The following is a 19,046-nucleotide window of genomic DNA, read 5'->3' on the forward strand; positions in this document are numbered from 1 at the left end:
ATTCACGTTTGCGGCGGCCTCACCCAGTACCGCCCAGTGTCTTTGTCCACGTCTGGGCGTTGTCTTCGTTTGCTGGCCGGGAGAGCGGGGCGGGCTAAGCTAACTGCTAGCCCATGCAGACCGGCAGCTCCCATAACACCGAGGGCGGTCTGGCGGCGGCGGCGGCGGCCTCACCTGGCGTTGACTGTGGTGGTTCTGACGTCGTCGTGAGGAGTGCGGGGAGGTGGGTCGAGGGTGTCTGGCTGGGAGAGCTGGCGCTGGATCGGCAGGGAGAGCTTGGTCTGCTTAGTCCGGTGGGCCCGGGGACCACCACGGCCCCTACCGGGAGCTGCGCCCGAGGAGGAGACGCCGAGGGCGGTCTGACAGGAGGCAGAAGTGGGGCGGGCTAAGCTAACTGCTAGCCCGTGCAGAGCGGCAGTTCCGCCAGTCATCCTGGCGGGCGTTCGTTCCCTTGGACAGGGATTTGTTTGTTTAGTATAGTTTGGGTATGTGTGTTCTTGTAGTTCTGGATGTGTTGTTGTCGTCTTTGTGTTGCACTGCTGTGGGCTGGGGGAGGGCATTTTGTTTCATTTCATGTGCGCAAGTGCATGAAGTGAAAAGAGAGTGTTCCTGATTCCTGAAGTTCCCAACCGGAGTTTTCAGTCTGCACTCACACTGCAGCTTAAGACCATGTGGGTGTCATAGGGCATCCTTAACTGGGCAGCATTTATGTTTCATTAAAAACACCAATCCACAGCAAACATAAGCCGTCATCCAAACAACCTGCAGCTGACGTAACGCACACACAAACCTCCAACACACCGTAGATGGAAGAATCACAAATATTACATAAATTTATTTCAAGTCAAACTTGTCACATATACAAGAATAAAGAACATTTTCAACAGTGGTTCCAGTACCCGCACCCTGCACGCCCCCTGGCTGCTGGAAGGAGTACAACCTTGTTAGCTCCCGGGTAACAGTGCTGCGCCAACGCTGTCTATCATGTACGACAATGAATATCATTTAGACCCTTCATAATGGAGGACACCGTTTTACAATTTGACCAATCAAACTGAGGTGAGGGAACAAAACGCGCTGGATGCATCCGGGCAGTTAGACGGGGCACTGACATCAGCTGGACATCTTCAGTAGAGGAAAAACATGGCTCCTTTTTACTCTGACGACACAAGTGTGTAACCGCGTCAGTGTCTTTAACGGGCCTGACTGAAATAAGATCAAGTCATACAAACCTGAATGCACGGGACCAGGATCACGACACTGCAGGCTAAGTGCTGGAACATGTTACTGGAATGGATTAATGTAAAGTTTACAAAACGTTTCTTATAAAACATGCATCTTCATATGAGGCTAACAGAGAAGTTTACACTCTACACGCGCTCCTGCCCTCTGCAGATTAAGCAGCGGTTCCGACTTTAATTTGTGATTGGGTGGAAAATTACACCAGCTGTATGTAAGTACATGATGCTAGCAGGTAGTAGTTAGTTCGACCCCTTTGATGGAGCCCCACCCTTGCTTAAAGGTCCTTTTTCCATTCCAAAAAAAAAAACTTGACTGGCAACCCGCCCCCCCTTTTTTCTCCCCAATTGTATCCTGCCAATTACCCCACTCTTCCAAACCACCCCAGTCTCTGCTCCGCCCCCTCTGCTGTTCCGGGGAGGGCTGCAGACTACCACATGCCTCCTCCCATACATGTGGAGTCACCAGCCGCTTCTTTTCACCTGACAGTGAGGAGTTTCACCAGGGGGATGTAGCGCGTGATAGGATCACGCTATTCCCCCCCTTGGTTCCCCCTCCCCCCAAAACAGGCAGCCTGACCGACCAGGTGCCGCTAGTGCAGCGACCAGGACACATAGCCACATCCGGCTTCCCACCCGCAGAAACGGCCAATTGTGTCTGTAGGGACGCCCGACCAAGCCGGTCGACTGGCAAAATTGTGTAAGCAAGTGGTCGACTATGGAATCCAGAGTTACTGGGGCCATGGACAAAAGATTAGCTTTCTGTCATGGTTGTACACATTAAAAATACTGATCCTGAACGATTAATTTTGGTTGGACACTTATGTGCCATTGCTTAAAATATTTCATCACAACGCATGGCACTTTCATACATGGGGTGGTAAGTCAAGATAACATTTTGTTTTTGCAAAGTATTGAGGACCATCCATTTAGGGATTATGGAAATAAGTTGCTGTGATCTGTTGCACTGTTCTAAAAATTCATAGCACAGTTCCCGTCCTTGATTAAACATGTCTGGCAAGGCAATTTTGCATTACAAATCTCAATATCTCTCAAGCAGCTATACCTCTGAAACACACACCGGGTTATTAATGAGATGAGACGGGCAGTGAGATCTAAACGTCTTCAGGAGATGAGAAATCACTTAATGAGACTTGAATCTATTAATGAGATGAGAAATCACTTAATGAGACTTGAATCTACTAATGAGATGAGAAATCACTTAATGAGACTTGAATCTATTAATGAGATGAGAAATCACTTAATGAGACTTGAATATAATAATGAGATGAGAAATCATTCATGAAAACGTCAGCAGAAAGTTGAGGAGAGGAGGAGCAGAGCTAAATGCAGGCCTCATTCACAGTGGCTTTGCTCAACCTAAGGATGCCTGTTTCCAGGGGAGCCATTTAACTGAGAACAACATGGCGGTCGAACACCGACTTCCTCTGTTCCTGGACCTGCCTCCGCCAACGTTGCTGGGCATGCTCCACTTTGTTTAAGACGTTGGGGCGAGAGTGTGAACGGGACAGAACGTTGTGAGCATTGGCGAAAGGCTGCTGGTCCTGAAAGCAAACAACAACAACAACAACAACAGAAGGTGAGATGCCGTGAAGGTTTAAAGAGGTCTTTTCACACCACCATGTAACAGCCACAGACTGTATAAAATAACGGACGTAGCCGCCGTGACGTCACTCACTGGTTTGTGGCCTAGCGGTTTGCAGCCTCGAGTTTGGCATCTTTCCGTCGCCAACAATGATCTCAAGCTGTCTGCAGAATCTCTCCAGTCACGGCAGACAGAAATGCCCTGAAACGTTTCCTTTACTGGGCTTGTTTCTATTGCTTGAAAAGGACCCCTCTCATTTTCAGTTCACTGTTTTGTTCCGTTATTGTCTTTAGGACTGTTTCAACACCGATCCACGTCTTTGACCGTTGGACTATACCACAGAGGTTTGTACTGGAACGTTGTCAAACAAATAAATACGTTTCCGTCGCCATCTTTTTTATTCTTTTAGAAACCGGGCGTGACCATATTTGGAAGAGAGGGTGGCGCTGGGGGAGGGGCGAGGGGTGGATCTCGCCCGCATCCTCGCCAGCGACCTGGCTCCATGCGAGTCGCATTCCAAATTCGCCACGCCCCAAGACAACAGGACCAACTCAAAATGGCTGCCTCGCAGCGACCGTACGAGTGTAGGTAAGAGAGTCGCTGAAAAACCGTGTTTTACATGGACAGATTATCAGCCGAACACCCGAAACCAAGCTCACCGCTATTAAACGTACACAGGACGCGCATTAAGAGCAGGCGCTGGCGCACCTGTCACTCAGCAGCCACACCCTTAATTTGCGTAACGTTAAACCTTAATATAATTTAAACGGATGAGTTATATAAACATCCCACCCCGTACAGGTGTCCCCCAACGAGGAAATTAACTATAGAGCCAAAAAACGCCTTTTGTACTGTAGGACCTGACATGACTACATAGAGTAGCGAATTGGGGGGGGGGGGGGCAACCACAGGAACTGCCGCGGCAGAGACGCGAACCCGTATCGCCCGCACCGCAGGAGACGTCGCTAACCGCTCGACTAAAGAGTCAGACCCGCCAGCCAGCGGCCAACGTGTCTACTAATCCATGCACGTTACAATAGTCATAGTTTAGTTATAGGACTACAACTCCCAGTGTTCATTGTTGTAGGTAGTTCATGTTAACGTCTGGACTGAGGCGGTTAGCTTAGTTCTGATGGCATGCCTAGCTGACAGCCACGAGGGCCTCACTTGTAACTTTTATTCTTTCATTAAACTTGGTTAAACAGCACAACAAGTTTGGTTACTGTGGTTAAGAAGACACACTCCTACATGTGGCGACCAGGATTTTTCGAACTGACGCTGACGAAGCAGCCGTGGAGGCGTTACAGCCGAAGCGAGCAGCCGAGCTAGCAGAGCTAGCTAGCAAGCTGCCGGGCCCGCTGTAGAAATTGCGTCCGCATTTTTGGCACCGATCCAGCCCTTTCTGGCCGCGCCAGGCGACCCCCCCCCCCCTCTACAATGGAAAATATGGGAAAAGCACTTTGAAACTTACCTGCTAGCTACTGGATTAACCAAGGTCCCGAAGGAGCAACAGTTGGCGATCCTTCGCCATTGTTTGGGGACCGAAGGACAACGCTTGTTTGCTACACTACCAGGTGATGCTGAAGTTACTGAAATGGAGCATGTTATCGCGCGCCTGGATGCGCGTTTTCTACCCAAAGTAAACGTCACTATTGAACAGGCTAAATTCCACAGAAGGGCACAACTACAGGGAGAATGTGCAGCAATGTATGTAGCAGAGTTAAGGCAGCTAGCAAGTACTTGTGAATGGGGAGAGCTTACAGAGCAGTTGATAAAAGATCAGTTGATGAACAAGACTACAAGCAACAAGTTGAGGGAACGTTTGCTTAACGAGGGGGACATTACCGTGGCTAAAGCTGTTGTCATAGCAACTAGCATGGAAGCTGCGAGAGAGGAAGTGAAAGTCCTGCAGGGGGCAGCGGCAGCACAGGCTAGTACAAAAGCTGATGTGCAGAGAATCGATTACTCACAAAATCGTAGGGGTAATTCACAATGGAATAACCGAAGACAGTCTCAGTCAGATGACAGAGAGCGAGGAAATGGCTCAAATGTGAAATGTAATAATTGTGGATTATTGGGTCATAAGTCAAGAGATGAAAACTGCCCAGCTCAGGGGAAAAGGTGTAACAGCTGTAAAAAGTTTGGACATTTCAGTAGAGTGTGCCGTTCATCTAATGCTTCAAACTCAGCTGTCAGAGCTGTGACAGAGAATACAGAGGATGGTGATGATGATGGGGAAGGTAACACTGTAATGCAAGTATACAAAGTACACAGTCTTCACATGAAAAACCAAGAGGACAATTTTTCTCGTCAGTGCATTGTTGGTGGCATACAGGTGAAAATGACACTGGACACTGGAGCCCAGGTGTCTTTGCTGAACTCGGGTGTTTACTATGCAAAGCTACCACAGAAGTTCCTCCTACAGCCAGTGGATGCTAAAATCAGTCAGTATGATGGATTCTAGTGTGCCTGTTGATGGATATATAGTTGTGCCATTGTCTCACAAAGGTAAAACAGTCCAAGCTAAGCTGTATGTTGCACGTAATAGTGACTGTCTGATGGGACGACCTCTCCTACAGGCACTGAACTTTCACTTGGTCCAGGGAAACCCAACTGTTGCACCCACACAGCCTGCTCTTCAGATTGCAACAAAATCAGAACCAGAGTGTGTAAAAGAATATTCACAGCTCTTCACTGGTCTGGGCTGTATTAGAGGTTTTGAACATGCAACTAGAGTGAGAGAAGATGCCTGGCCCGTGGTGCAACCGCTGAGACAATTTCCTTTGTCTGTCAGGGAAGAAGTAGCAGCAGACCTGAGACGACTGCAACAAGAAGACATAATCGAACCAGTCGACGCGCCAGAATGGGTTTTGAACATTACAGTTGCCAGGAAGAAATCAGTAAAGATTCGTACTTGCTGTGACTTACGAGAAGTCAACAAGGCAATCATAGTGGGAAAACACCCACTTCCTTCGATCGACGAGCTGATTACTGACTTTGCTGGAGCCTCAGTTTTCTCCAAATTAGACATGAGAAGTGGATATCAACAAGTTCTGCTGGCCCCTGAGTCTCGCCACATCACCGCATTCATCACGCATGAGGGCGTGTTCCAGTACAAATGCATACCCTTCGGATTAACGTCTACGCCAAGTGCTTTTCAGAAAATCATGGATATTGTGCTGACTGGCCTGAAGGGGGCGCCACACTACCTTGATGATATCACAGTCCACGGAAAGGATCAAGAAGAACACGATGAAAGACTGAAAGAAGTGTTCGCACGCCTTGCAAAGTACAACATGACATTGAACAGAGAGAAATGTATCTTCAGCACCGACACAATCGAGTTTCTTGGCTACAAGGTGAGTGCTACTGGAGTGAAACCATGTCAGTCCAACGTGATTGCCATCGAGAAGATGCCAGCAACAGAGTGTGAAAGAGCTGCAAACCCTCTTGGGGATGACAAACTGCTACTTGAAGTTCATTCCGGATTATGCAATGACAACGGGACCCCCGAGACTGTTACTACGCCAGGACGCAGAATGAAATGGACATGCGCACAAGACCATGCCTTCACCGAACTCAAACATGCAATAGCAGAACCACCTGTTCTAGCTTACTTCCACCCAGATCATACAACATTCCTTACCTACGATGGTTAAGCAGTTGGATTAGGTGCAGTCCTATCGCAGATCGTGGATGGAGAAGAATGCCCAGTTGCTTACGCATCAAAGAGCCTGTCAGCCACTGAACAGAGATACTCAGTTGGGGAAAGAGAAGCACTGGCTTGTGTATGGAGCATGGAGAAATGGCACGTGTACTTATTCGGACGACCATTTATTCTTAGAACAGATCATCAGGCCCTGACCACTCTTCTGTTGACTTCAGGAACTGGAAGACGGCCCATGAGAATCTCCAGATGGCCAGATCGGCTTGCCCAGTACACGTACAAAACTGAGTTTTGCCCAGGAAAGTCCAACAATGTTGCAGACACCCTTTCGAGACTTGTGCCAAAAGATGATGGGTCAGAGAAGTCTTACTTCGACGAGGAGGAAAATGAGCTCTTCATACAGCAGACCTTCATGGATGAGCTTCAAGCAGCCATCACTCCTGAAGAGCTCGCAAGAGAAACACTGCAAGATCCAGTACTGAAGGAAGTGCTGTGCTACATGAAAACAGGATGGAAAGGTCAACCGAAAGACATGCTACTCAGCCCATACTACATGGTAAGGGGAGAACTTTTCAGTTGGAAAACATCATGTGTTGGAAGAGGAGACCGTACCGTTGTATCAATCACACTCAGACAAAAAGTCCTCACCCAAGCACATCAAGGACATCCAGAAGCAAGGAAGATGAAAGAGTTCCTTCGCAGCAAAGTGTGGTGGCCAAAGACGGACGACGATGTCACCAACTTTGTGAAAAACTGTGTGCCCTGCGCACTGAGTGAAAAGTCACTCGTACCAGAGAAACCACCGCTACAGCCAACATCTTCTCCCAAGGACCTTGGGAGAAGATTCAAGTGGACATCTTCAGAGAACTACAAGCAGCTCCAGCACATCAGAAGTATCTGATCGTTGTTACCGATCTGTACAGCAAATGGCCTGAAGTCATATCCACAAGCAACATGACTACTGCGACAGTGATTAATGGACTTTCAGACCTGTTTACATGATGTGGCCAGCCTCAAGTTCTAGCGACAGATAACGGCCCACAATTCCAAGCTGACTTCACATGCTTCTTGGAGAAGAAAGGAATCACGCACCAGAAGACACTGTTGTACCATCCACTGGCCAATGCCAGTGTGGAGACGTTTAACAAAGTTCTGAAGTATGGTCTTCGTGCCCTGCTCCAAGAAGGAAAACAGTTCTCTGATGCACTGAAAACACTACTGTTGAGCTACAGATCAACGCCTCACAAGGTGACAGGGAAATCACCCACAGAGCTCATGATCGGACAACCCTTGAGAGTCCCGCTGGACACAGTCCATCCACCCTTCGCGACTGACAAACCACCTGATGACGCAAAGCTACGCAAAGAAGTACAGAAACGTCAGGAGGCTCAAAAGAAGTACTACGACAAAAGAAACCACGTCACGGAAGATCCCTCACTGCAAGTTGGAGATTGTGTCTGGGTCAAGCGACCACTGGCCCTTATAGGATCATCGCTCGACACGGCAGGTACACCTTCCAGCTTCAAGATGGAACCTTCTGGAACTCAAGAAGACTGTTTCACACCAGCCAGCCTGCTGAAGAGGACATGGATGCTGAGTTGGTCATTCCACAACCACCTGACCATGATCCAGGTCAGGGGCAGAACCTTCAACAACCGAGACAAGAAGTGGCTCAGGGAGATGCGCGACAAGCAAGGGCACAAGAAGAACAACATGCAGAGCCACGGCCAGCTCATAAAAGAAGACTACCTGCTAGACTGAATGACTTTATCTTGACCTAGGGTTTTAGTTAAAGAAGGGGGGAAATGTAGGACCTGACATGACTCATAGTTGACCTGACATAGTCATAGTTTAGTTATAGGACTACAACTACCAGTGTTCATTGTTTTAGGTAGTTAATGTTAACATCTGGACTGAGACGGTTAGGGTAGTTCTAATTGCATGCCTAGCTGACAGCCACGAGTGCCTCACTTGTAACTTTTATTCTTTAATTAAACTTCGTTAAACGGCACAAGTTTGGTTATTATGGTTAAGAAGACACACTCCTACATGTACCAGCCTGTAAACATGTTTATTTCTGCTGTTAAGCTGGGCATTTTAACAATGGGGATCGACTTGCGTTTGCAGCCAGCCTCAAGTGGCCATTCAAGGAACTGTAGTTTTTGACCCTTCTGAGTTGGCTTCATTTTTCAGCCCCGGAAGTATCTGTCTGCGGACAGGGGACGTAACGTACAAGACACACCCCAAAGTACAATACAATGGGAGTCCTGCTACAAGTTACGCCCCTACACGTTCTGCCCCTGTCTTGCAGTCCACAGACTGACCCTTCTCCCGGAAGTTAGTTAGTGCAAGCTATCATTACTAAAATATAAACACAAAACACACCAGTGTTTCTCACTGTAATGTACACTAAAGTAAAAAGAAACAGCGGGATATAGTTGGTTTTACCTATATGGAGAGTGAAAAAAATAGTCTTCAGTCTTTCTAATCACTATTTTGCTCTTTTGGTGCCATTTTAAGTGGGCTTCATTGAACAAAAGTGGGGACAGACTCCCAACAGCCCCTTGGCATTATGCTTATGAAAAGAAAAATAAGACATACCCCAACATCATCATCATTTTGGATAAGCTGGGAGTGGCCAAAGAGTCGCCTCTTCAGTATGGGTTCCAGGAGAGTCAGGTAGAACATATAGAGAAGTAGCAGGCCCAAAAGGGACAGGTAAATTATAATGGTAACCTAAACAGAAAAGGTGGTTACAAATAATACAGTAGAAATCCTTTACAGGATAACAGCAACTCCAAACAATGCACTGCAGCCACAGTTCTGTTTCAGTGAATTGTGCTCTTTTATTTAAAACAATCTTGTTTCAGTACAGGCGTTTGTCCAAAGCTTGTATTTTCAGTCTTTTATGATGTCATTGGGTAGTTAGGTTGTGGTTCAGCCAATAAACTAACAGTGCATGGGTAAATATAAGTTACAAACAGGCTAGGACTGCCGTGACAACATGCATACGCCACAGACAAAAGGCAGTTAGTCGTAACTGGGACACAGTGGCTGACCTCAAAGCATCAGATGTTCCTCCATACGCACATAAAATCTGCAAGACTTACTTTGATGGTTCCTGAGCTCCTCTCTTCATATTTACACTCACAACGTAAACAGTATGCTTCCACATCCTTCCCATCAACTGGCATTGGTTCAACCACGTGAAGACAGTTGCTGTGACACGCACACATACAGATTATTATTATTATTTAATCTTACATATTGTCATACAGGTTAAGCTCAAGTAAGTGGTCAGGTGGCCACAACGTACCAGTCTTTGAGTGAAACATTTTTCTTGAAGATTTGCCCGTCCATGTCTCTATACGGCGGGCAGGTGCATTTACACCGATAGTCCTGAGAGTTCTAGAGGGAATCAGTCAAAACAGTTTATAGATCAACACGTCATCCTCGATTATTAAATCGCATATTTTGTACATTAAACTACAATGCACCTAACAGGACAACGTATATACAGAAGGTCATGGTGAAAGAACATCAACGCACAACAGCATGAAGAAGATACAACAGAATAATGGAATGACACAAATCAACACAGAATTGGTGGAGTTGAAAACAGACAAAACCCACACTTGATCAATGGCAGATTACCAGCTAACAGAAAGTAGAAAGCGTCATTTGAAATGTGCTTTGAATATTTGCTTAAAGGTTGCTATTGAAACGTCTGTTCTGTGTTCCAGTGGGAGACTACTCCAGCGTCCAGGACTGCATACACGTAGTATCTGTATACAAGCAGTATCTACATGTACACGTAGTATCTAGTATCTGTGCTTCACCGTGAGTCTCAGTTCGTGTGCTTGGAAGAGGTAGCAGGTTGTGTTTGAATCCGGTGGCTCCACCAGGATCACCTCTCTGCAGAATATCGTTTATGTTTTCAGGACAGAGTCCACTAACAGATTCATAAAGAAGTGAAATAAAGTAGGGTAGTGTAATGGGGGGGGGTTCTGTTTTTTTTCTGTTTGTTTTTTTTTGGGGGGGGGCAATCCAGTCACGCCTGGTGGTAAAAAATGCGTCCACCAATTGCTCAGCATGTGATGGAGAGGACAGGTTGAACCTCTGAAACGGTTGTCAGATGAAATACTGCACATGCCGACATATGCATGTGACGTAAGCAGGACTCGGTCACTTCTGCTCTCCCGTCGTTAAAGAACAAGAAGGGCGTCTATCTTTATAAATACGTATGTGTGTGTCTGTGTGTAAAAAGGCGTACAGTAGTAATTAGGCAGGGGACCTGGTAGCCAGTCAGGTCAGCTAAAGTTACCATAATCCGTGCGGGGAGCAGGACGGTGGGCTCGTACCCACAGCACTATGCGGTTCCCCGCAGCGCAGTGTGCCAGCCTTACCTTGGCACTGCCCTGCGTCAGCAGCAGGGAGCAGACGAGGCAGAAAACATGGAGGAAGAGCGCAGCTTTCATGTTGCACTGCGTGTTACGCAAGCTGGGGATCCAAACGACAGTCTGTCGGCGTACCCGCTCTGACTGGCAATAACATCAGCCGCACAAATACCAGCAAGCCGACGTTAGCATGCTAGCTCACTTAGGTAAACATGTCCGGCTTCCGATCAGCTGATTCTGAGCTTCCGGGGAGCGTGACGTTTATTGCGTCACTTCCTACGTAAACACGCCTGCCGTCTCCGCCCATTTTGGATAGATAGGTCGATAGATGGATAGTCTTATCGATTCGAGGGGGAAATTGAGCTCTCCTGCCCCGAGTGACTTGTAAAGGTGGTCAGTCGACTGTAGATGAAATATGAATATGAGATGTGAGAGCGTTTCTACCTGCTGTCCCATCTCCCTCACGCCTTCCAGCGCCTTCCGCCGCACGCTGGCTTCCGGCTCAGGGCACTAGAGCTGCAGTGCGCCGACAGCAGCGCAACAATGTATCGTTTGGGCAGATATCAGAAAGCAAATCGTACAGGGAAAGCCCCTTAAGTGTTCCGTCTTTATTTACAGATTGTTAGATGTACAAACAATAGAAAATATACATACCATTTATTATCAAAGTCAAGTGAAAAGAGCAAATACTATTTTACAAAAGTGTCATTTCATACCAGAATCTTTTCCCGCCCCGTTGCTTGTCCGAGCACCCATGGCGCGAGCAGTTATCTTTGGTGGTTCGCAATTAGAAAAATAAAAATTAAAACAAAATTCATTCACGGATATTTTGGATTGAGTGATGGTTGATTTTTGGGTGCCTGTGCGAGAGCTGCTATCCAGTCACTGGGGAGAGAACATGGCTTTCAGGACACCGGCGCTCATTACATTCAGCCTACTTAAAGCAGCAAATATAAAAGGTGTGTTGACATTCATCAATACTGTGGCTGCTACAGTACATTAGCAAATCCCCTAAACCTTTTTACATCATATACAAAACATTTATAAGAATGATTGCTCTTCAGAAAAGCTCACATATGGGTGCTATATTTAGCAGTATCTCATGTCAACAAGTCATCTCTACTTCAGAAACACACAGTAGACTATGTTATATATAGACACACTATAAACTGCTGGCTTTTAGTATACATCTCATTCGGCTACCTTATCTGAACGTGTTGACACCAGGCTATTTACAACTTTCTCAAGCTGTGATTTGTAAAATTATGTACTTCCGTGGTGGTATTCAAATAGATACATACTATTAATACAAAAATACTTTGCGATTCTCTTCAGCTTCACCCAAATGCAAACAAAATCCTGCCAGCGTGGACCGCCACTGGACTTCTCTCGAGAGGCATATCTTAAGAGCGCGAGGAGGCTGGGACGTCACGCTTCTCGCATTGCTCATTCGGAGCAGATAGAAAAGGCATAACACAAAAGATGAAATAAATAAGGCAAACATCTAGGGCTCCCAGAGACGGCTTGTCTAAGCTTTGGACTATTCCTGGGGCCAATCATTCTATCCTCCTGAGATGTCCAATTAGAAGTCCACGTGCTGGACTTGTCCACTTTCTCTTTAGCAGGAGTTCAGCAAATGGGGGCAGGGAGGACTGGAGAGCGTTAATGTGGCTAGTGGATAACATGGATACTGTGTTTGATGTAAACAAGTCATAGGATATTTCCGAGGGAACAGGGTGACAACCAATCCTAAGGGCGAAGGAATCTCAGGACCTTTGAGCGCAGGAATCTGATGAAGGACTTGGGAAACATCTCTCTCGACTCTTGTGCCGTGTAATTGAAGAAGTTCTGGGGGTGGGCCAGCACGTCAAATAACGCCCTCATGAGTTTCTTGTCCTGCAGACGACATAGAGTACGTTGACGTTTACACCGTGATAAATAAACCAACGCTAGTTGTAACGTGTAAATGTGTTCAAATGGGGGCGCTGTATGCACATATCATCTAACTGTGACGTCTTAACCGGAGTTTAATAGTTTTGTTTTACTTGGAAATTATTTGAAATTTTCACGGCAGCGAAACATTATGGTTTTGTGTTACTTAAAACGTTGCATAGGCCTATAATTTAAATGAAATAGGCATGTGCAGGAAAACAGGCAACCAGAGCAAAAAGTTTGATTCCCCAAAAATCAACAAGAAGGGGCACATGGCTGCGTCTCAAAGAATACATTTTTTATTCAGAACAAGATTCCCAAGAGTCTTTTCTATCTCTTTTAATTTCTTAGTTTGCCACCTTCTCTAGTGGTCAAATTAATTGATAATTGTGCCCCATTTTTTAAGATATTTTATTGTTAGAATGCAAAGTGTAAAATTCATGATGGCTCTTTAAAAGCAACTTAGTAGATTGCTGGTATGAATTCTATACCTTGAGGATCTCCTGATGATTTTCTGAAGCGTATAATCTTCCATCTCGGACAATATCTTCTATTAATTCCTGGTAGTCCTCTGGAAAAAAAAAACCATCTTCTTAGTGTAAACGATCCATATCACCTGTTGCAGCATACTGAGGGAGGAATAGCCTGTGTCACAAACCCCATTTCCTCTCACCATCATAGGTAACATATGGAACCTGGAAGCCTTTCCCACTGTTTCCCTCATTGGACTTGAACTGTATCCACAGCTTCTTGGAGCGGGAAGTGAAAGCAATCGGCCGCTCGTATGTCTGACAAGTCTCGTAAGTCGTCACTGAGTTGGAGAGAGCTGTGAAGGTTTTGGACCCATCAGATTATCCTTCAAAGTAATGGTACTATAGCTTAACTCGCTTGCTATCTTAAGCTATGCAGACCCTTGCAACCAGCTTTAAATTGTGAATACCTTTATTCCTCTGATCTTAAACTGCTGCAGCTGCATCACGGCACACATCAGCATGTGGGTGGATAACAAGTGGGACCTTCAACAATATGTTTCATCTACACTTGCACATTGTTAAGACTCACAGCTTTTCCTCATGACTAGGTAGTCTCCACACTCGTCCTCAATAGGGAGGTAAATCTCTGGGACCACTATGAGGATCCTGCGTTTGGGTGGAGGATTGATGGTCCAGGTGCATTCGATGTTGGCTGGGTAGTTCCCCGGGTAGTTGGGGGACTCGATGTAGCCGGTGAAGTCTCCCAGCTGTCCCCCACACTGACGGTCTGGGAAGAAACAGCACTGTTTTTACCTCCTTGGTACACAAACACTCATCATCTGGAATGGCGCAACACAGAGCAGGCTGCTCATCTTTTCATAGGAAAAGGACGGCATGGCTGTATTTAATTTTCCTCTACAAAATATATTTCTCTGGATGCCTGTGTGCACTGGACACAAAAGTGTACACTCAACTTACTTTTGCATTGCATGATGTTAGTTGAGCCATCAAAGTCAGTGGTGGTATTTCCAGGGCAAGCTATGCAGAAGTTTTGGCCGAACTCCAGCTGATAGGTGCCCATAGGACAGCGGATGCAGCGGTGTGTGCTGGTGTTGTAGTAGTGTCCAGGTGAGCACTGGACTGCAGGCACCAAACAGAGCAGGTTAACGCAACGATAACAGAACAAGGACAAGCACAACAACAAGTGTGTTGAACCAGCAAAACACATACACTACCGTTCAAAAGTTTGGGATCACCCAAACAATTTTGTGTTTTCCATGAAAAGTCACACTTATTCACCACCATATGTTGTGAAATGAATAGAAAATAGAGTCAAGACATTGACAAGGTTAGAAATAATGATTTGCATTTGAAATAAGATTTTTTTTACATCAAACTTTGCTTTCGTCAAAGAATCCTCCATTTGCAGCAATTACAGCATTGCAGACCTTTGGCATTCTAGCTGTTAATTTGTTGAGGTAATCTGGAGAAATTGCACCCCACGCTTCCAGAAGCAGCTCCCACAAGTTGGATTGGTTGGATGGGCACTTCTTTGAGCAGATTGAGTTTCTGGAGCATCACATTTGTGGGGTCAATTAAACGCTCAAAATGGCCAGAAAAAGAGAACTTTCATCTGAAACTCGACAGTCTATTCTTGTTCTTAGAAATGAAGGCTATTCCATGCGAGAAATTGCTAAGAAATTGAAGATTTCCTACACCGGTGTGTACTACTCCCTTCAGAGGACAGCACAAACAGGCTCTAACAGGTACTATTTAATGAAGATGCCAGTTGGGGACCTGTGAGGCATCTGTTTCTCAAACTAGAGACTCTAATGTACTTATCTTCTTGCTCAGTTGTGCAACGCGGCCTCCCACTTCTTTTTCTACTCTGGTTAGAGCCTGTTTGTGCTGTCCTCTGAAGGGAGTAGTACACACCGGTGTAGGAAATCTTCAATTTCTTAGCAATTTCTCGCATGGAATAGCCTTCATTTCTAAGAACAAGAATAGACTGTCGAGTTTCAGATGAAAGTTCTCTTTTTCTGGCCATTTTGAGCGTTTAATTGACCCCACAAATGTGATGCTCCAGAAACTCAATCTGCTCAAAGAAGTGCCCATCCAACCAATCCAACTTGTGGGAGCTGCTTCTGGAAGCGTGGGGTGCAATTTCTCCAGATTACCTCAACAAATTAACAGCTAGAATGCCAAAGGTCTGCAATGCTGTAATTGCTGCAAATAGAGGATTCTTTGACGAAAGCAAAGTTTGATGTAAAAAAAATCTTATTTCAAATACAAATCATTATTTCTAATCTTGTCAATGTCTTGACTCTATTTTCTATTCATTTCACAACATATGGTGGTGAATAAGTGTGACTTTTCATGGAAAACACGAAATTGTTTGGGTGATCCCAAACTTTTGAACGGTAGTGTAAGTGTAAAGTGTACATTTTACACTTGTAAAGTGTAAAGTTGTCACGTAAAGTGTAAACTTGTTTTCATATATGACAAATAAACTTGGAACTAGTCTTGAACTACAAAACAGAGTATCAGTGTGTCAATAATGCCAGCAGCTGCAGAGGGTCGCTGACATGTGCTGCAGTGAAGAAACATGAAGATGCACAAAGGGCGGGCGAGACCTTTGGTAGCACACTCCTGGAACGACACGGCCCCGCTCTGCCTGGTGACCAGGTTCCCCCCACACGGGAAGCACCGCGTGCGGCCCGCCTCCGGCTGGTAGCTACCCAGCGGGCAGCGCAGGCAAGGGCTGAAGCCGTCAGGAGAGTAATGACCTCGGGAGCACTGACCTGAGCAGACAAAAACATTTGGTCCAGTCAGAGCGGTTACTGTTCAGCACTCATATGTGGCGGGAATCACAGGTTAATTCACAAGCTCTTCCAAAGAAAAGGACAGCGGGAGTGAGTTTAATGACATGAAGGGTGCCAGCCAAATGCTCAGATCTCTCACCCAGTCACACAACACATGAGGAGGTCCCTGTTGAGGTGAAAGCAGGCAGAGGGTTAAATGGTGGTGTGACTTTAGCAGGATTTGTCCCCGTTGCTTGCTGTTACACATGGGTGGGAACATTATGTGTTTGGGCCATGCTACGACATACAGAACTCTATAGCTTGGGGCGTCTGGGTGGTGGAGAGGGAGGAGTCATTGAGCCAGTTACATGGAGGAGGATTAAGTGGCCGGTTGGAGAAGGCCAGCTTGGGCATTTTGCCAGAACACCGGGCATATCTGTATTTGATTATTGTTTAATTTCAGAATTGATCTTATGACAAGATAGCTTGTGAGTGTGATGGTGTTCAGCAGCCAACTCTTGAAGCTCGGGTGTCCGGGCACACTGGACCAAACCACCCAGAGGAATTTACAGAACAACCCATGCTTTCAGATGCAACCTTCCCCAACAGTTTAGCTGTGACAAAAAGTGAACTCAAGGGCCGGACACAATTAGGGGTGGGGGTGGGGGGGTTCCCAAAAAAAAAAAGAATTCTACTACACCATCATATTTGATCTGAAAGGCCCCAGCTCACCACTTCTGCTTGGCTGAGATCCACCCCAAACCCCTGGATGCGTCATCATAACATATCACACTCACGCTAGATGATTTCAGAGTATTCTGAAGTACTCATGTATGTTCTGAGTTTTCTTTCAGCGAGTATCTTCATATAGTGGCTCTAATGACGCCCCATGTAACCACTTGAAGAAGTTTCACATGATGGAGTCTGTGGACATACAGTTTGGTCCTAACAGAGAAGGTGCACTCCCACACTGTCCAGAGAAGAGCACACAGCAAAGCCTCAGCCGTGGCGACCACATAGATACGACACCTTATACCTTCAGCCGGACCACCGGTGGCGCACACATCTGCCGAGCTCCTCTCCCAGACTGGGTGCCACCAGCAGATGTGGTGTGTGTCCTTGTTTAGTCTGTCACACAGATGAAGTCCTGCTCACAGCCACACAGTGACTGAGATAAGGGCGGTACAGGAGACCAAAACATGGTGGCCCATTTTCTTTTTATCCAGATCTGGGAAAGGCCTGAGCGAGCCTTTTGAATTTAAATACATCTTGAACTTTCAAAGCCGTTGGTTTCTTTGGCTTTATATGAAGCAGAACATCTGTCAGAGATGCTTATCACATCATCACTTCCTCCATGCTTCATAAGCTCATAACAGGATGTGATTCTAAGACTCATTTAAAGACAAGTTTTTAGTATATCAAGCAACCAAGAAAAGTACTTTTTATCACCCTTCATGGATCTGTGCTGGGGTATTTGTATACCATCATAATGAATGGAACCACTCGCTATGACGGGATGAACGAGGTGACTCACATCCTCTGGATGGTACACAGATAGGATAAAACTACTTGAAAGTCTTCCTCAAAGACTCAAATTGAGGTCTGTTCCCATGTTGAGCTGTTTGGACTGGAAGTGAAGTGGGGCCAGAAGAGTCGTATGTGATTGTTTCTGCTGGGCTGGAAGAGGACGTGGTGAGAGTCTGTGAGGATATGGGATCCTGTGACAGTTAGTATTTTGAAGCAAAGTACCGATTTCGCCTGTATGCTTGTAGTATAACTTACTTCTAGATATTTTAAACTCCAGTGAGATAGCAAAGGCAGAACACAAGAGAACAGAAAGCCCTGGCATGGCGTCCAGGTAGCATAGTTGTCTATTCCGTTGCCTACCAACACAGGGGTCGCGGGTTCGAATCCCCGTGTTACCTTTGGCTTGGTCGGGCATCCCTAATTGGCCATGTCTGTGGGTGTGAAGCTGGATGTGGGTATGTGTCCTGGTCACTGCAGTAGCGCCTCCTCTGGTCGGTCGGGGCGCCTGTTCGGGGGGGAGGGGACTGGGGAGGAATAGCGTGAGCCTCCCACGCGCTACATCCCCCTGGTGAAACTCCTCACTGTCAGGTGAAAAGAAGCGGCTGGCGACTCCACATGTATCGGAGGAGACATGTGGTAGTCAGAGGGGGTGGAGCAGAGACTGGGACGGCTCGGAACTGGCCAAGTACAACTGGGGAGAAAAATGGAGGGAAAGAAGAAAGAAAGCCCTGGCAGGTCTCCATCCTTGGCCAGTGAATGTCCTGCTGAGTACACTCCATTTTTTCAGTGACAGTTGGGGGCCTTTTTTGTGTTTCTGTTAAAGTAAAAAGTTAGTTTTCACTGGTCTACCGAACAGTCCTTAGTGGTTCAGAAACCTGAGATGCACGTAAAGTGAAGTCCATCTCAAAGCTTCCTTTTGAATCCCACATGCGGTATTTTGTTAAGCAATGCCTTACCGCCACATTCCAAGATGTGCCGAGCCCCGACCACCTTGGACACGGCTCTTCCTTCAGGCCCTGGACAGACCTCACAGGACATCTGACCCTCCTCGTCTTGGTATGTTCCAGCTGGACACAAAACACACCTTCCCTGGTCCCCGTCGTAGTACGTCCCTACACTGCAGCTCACTGACCGACAATAAGACAAAACAAGAAACACAACCCACTCAGTACTTTATACTGACTACGTTTACATGATGTTAGAAAAAGGGGATTTATTGTGTTAGTCCGACTGAAACTGGACTTTTAAAATCCCTGTAAACGTGTTAGTCCGACTGAAACTGGACTTTTAAAATCCCTGTAAACGTGTTAGTCCGACTGAAACTGGACTTTTAAAATACCTGTAAACGCGTTAGTCCGACTGAAACTGGACTTTTAAAATACCTGTAAACGTGTTAGTCCGACTG

At 46.3% G+C, this 19,046-nt stretch overlaps 2 protein-coding genes across 3 annotated transcripts in view; both read right to left on the minus strand.

Annotated features, from left to right (window-relative positions):
- Positions 1-814: 814 nt before the first annotated feature.
- On the minus strand, positions 815-11,128 carry tmem9b (TMEM9 domain family, member B). 2 transcript variants are annotated; one of them, XM_056279019.1, is made up of 5 exons: positions 10,918-11,128; positions 9,828-9,919; positions 9,622-9,730; positions 9,113-9,163; positions 815-2,803 (listed from the first exon to the last, which is right to left on the minus strand). In XM_056279019.1, the coding sequence occupies exons 1-5, from the start codon at positions 10,987-10,989 to the stop codon at positions 2,648-2,650; spliced, it is 480 nt and encodes a 159-aa protein (XP_056134994.1). In that variant the 5' UTR covers positions 10,990-11,128; the 3' UTR covers positions 815-2,647. The 2 variants fall into 2 exon arrangements, with proteins under 2 accessions (XP_056134994.1, XP_056134993.1); XM_056279018.1 differs by having other exon boundaries at positions 9,113-9,247.
- A 1,529-nt stretch (positions 11,129-12,657) lies between these two features.
- Positions 12,658-19,046, minus strand: part of scube2 (signal peptide, CUB domain, EGF-like 2) — a 57,435-nt gene continuing 51,046 nt past the window's right edge. Inside the window, exons 13-18 of the mRNA XM_056279017.1 lie at positions 18,598-18,768; positions 15,947-16,114; positions 14,292-14,453; positions 13,514-13,666; positions 13,332-13,411; positions 12,658-12,804 (exon numbers count right to left, since the gene is read on the minus strand). Coding sequence (XP_056134992.1) covers positions 12,658-12,804; positions 13,332-13,411; positions 13,514-13,666; positions 14,292-14,453; positions 15,947-16,114; positions 18,598-18,768 — 881 coding nt within the window. The remainder of the gene's footprint in view (positions 12,805-13,331; positions 13,412-13,513; positions 13,667-14,291; positions 14,454-15,946; positions 16,115-18,597; positions 18,769-19,046) is intronic.

The sequence above is a fragment of the Lampris incognitus genome, chromosome 4 (assembly GCF_029633865.1).
Source record: "Lampris incognitus isolate fLamInc1 chromosome 4, fLamInc1.hap2, whole genome shotgun sequence".
Taxonomy (NCBI): domain Eukaryota; kingdom Metazoa; phylum Chordata; class Actinopteri; order Lampriformes; family Lampridae; genus Lampris; species Lampris incognitus.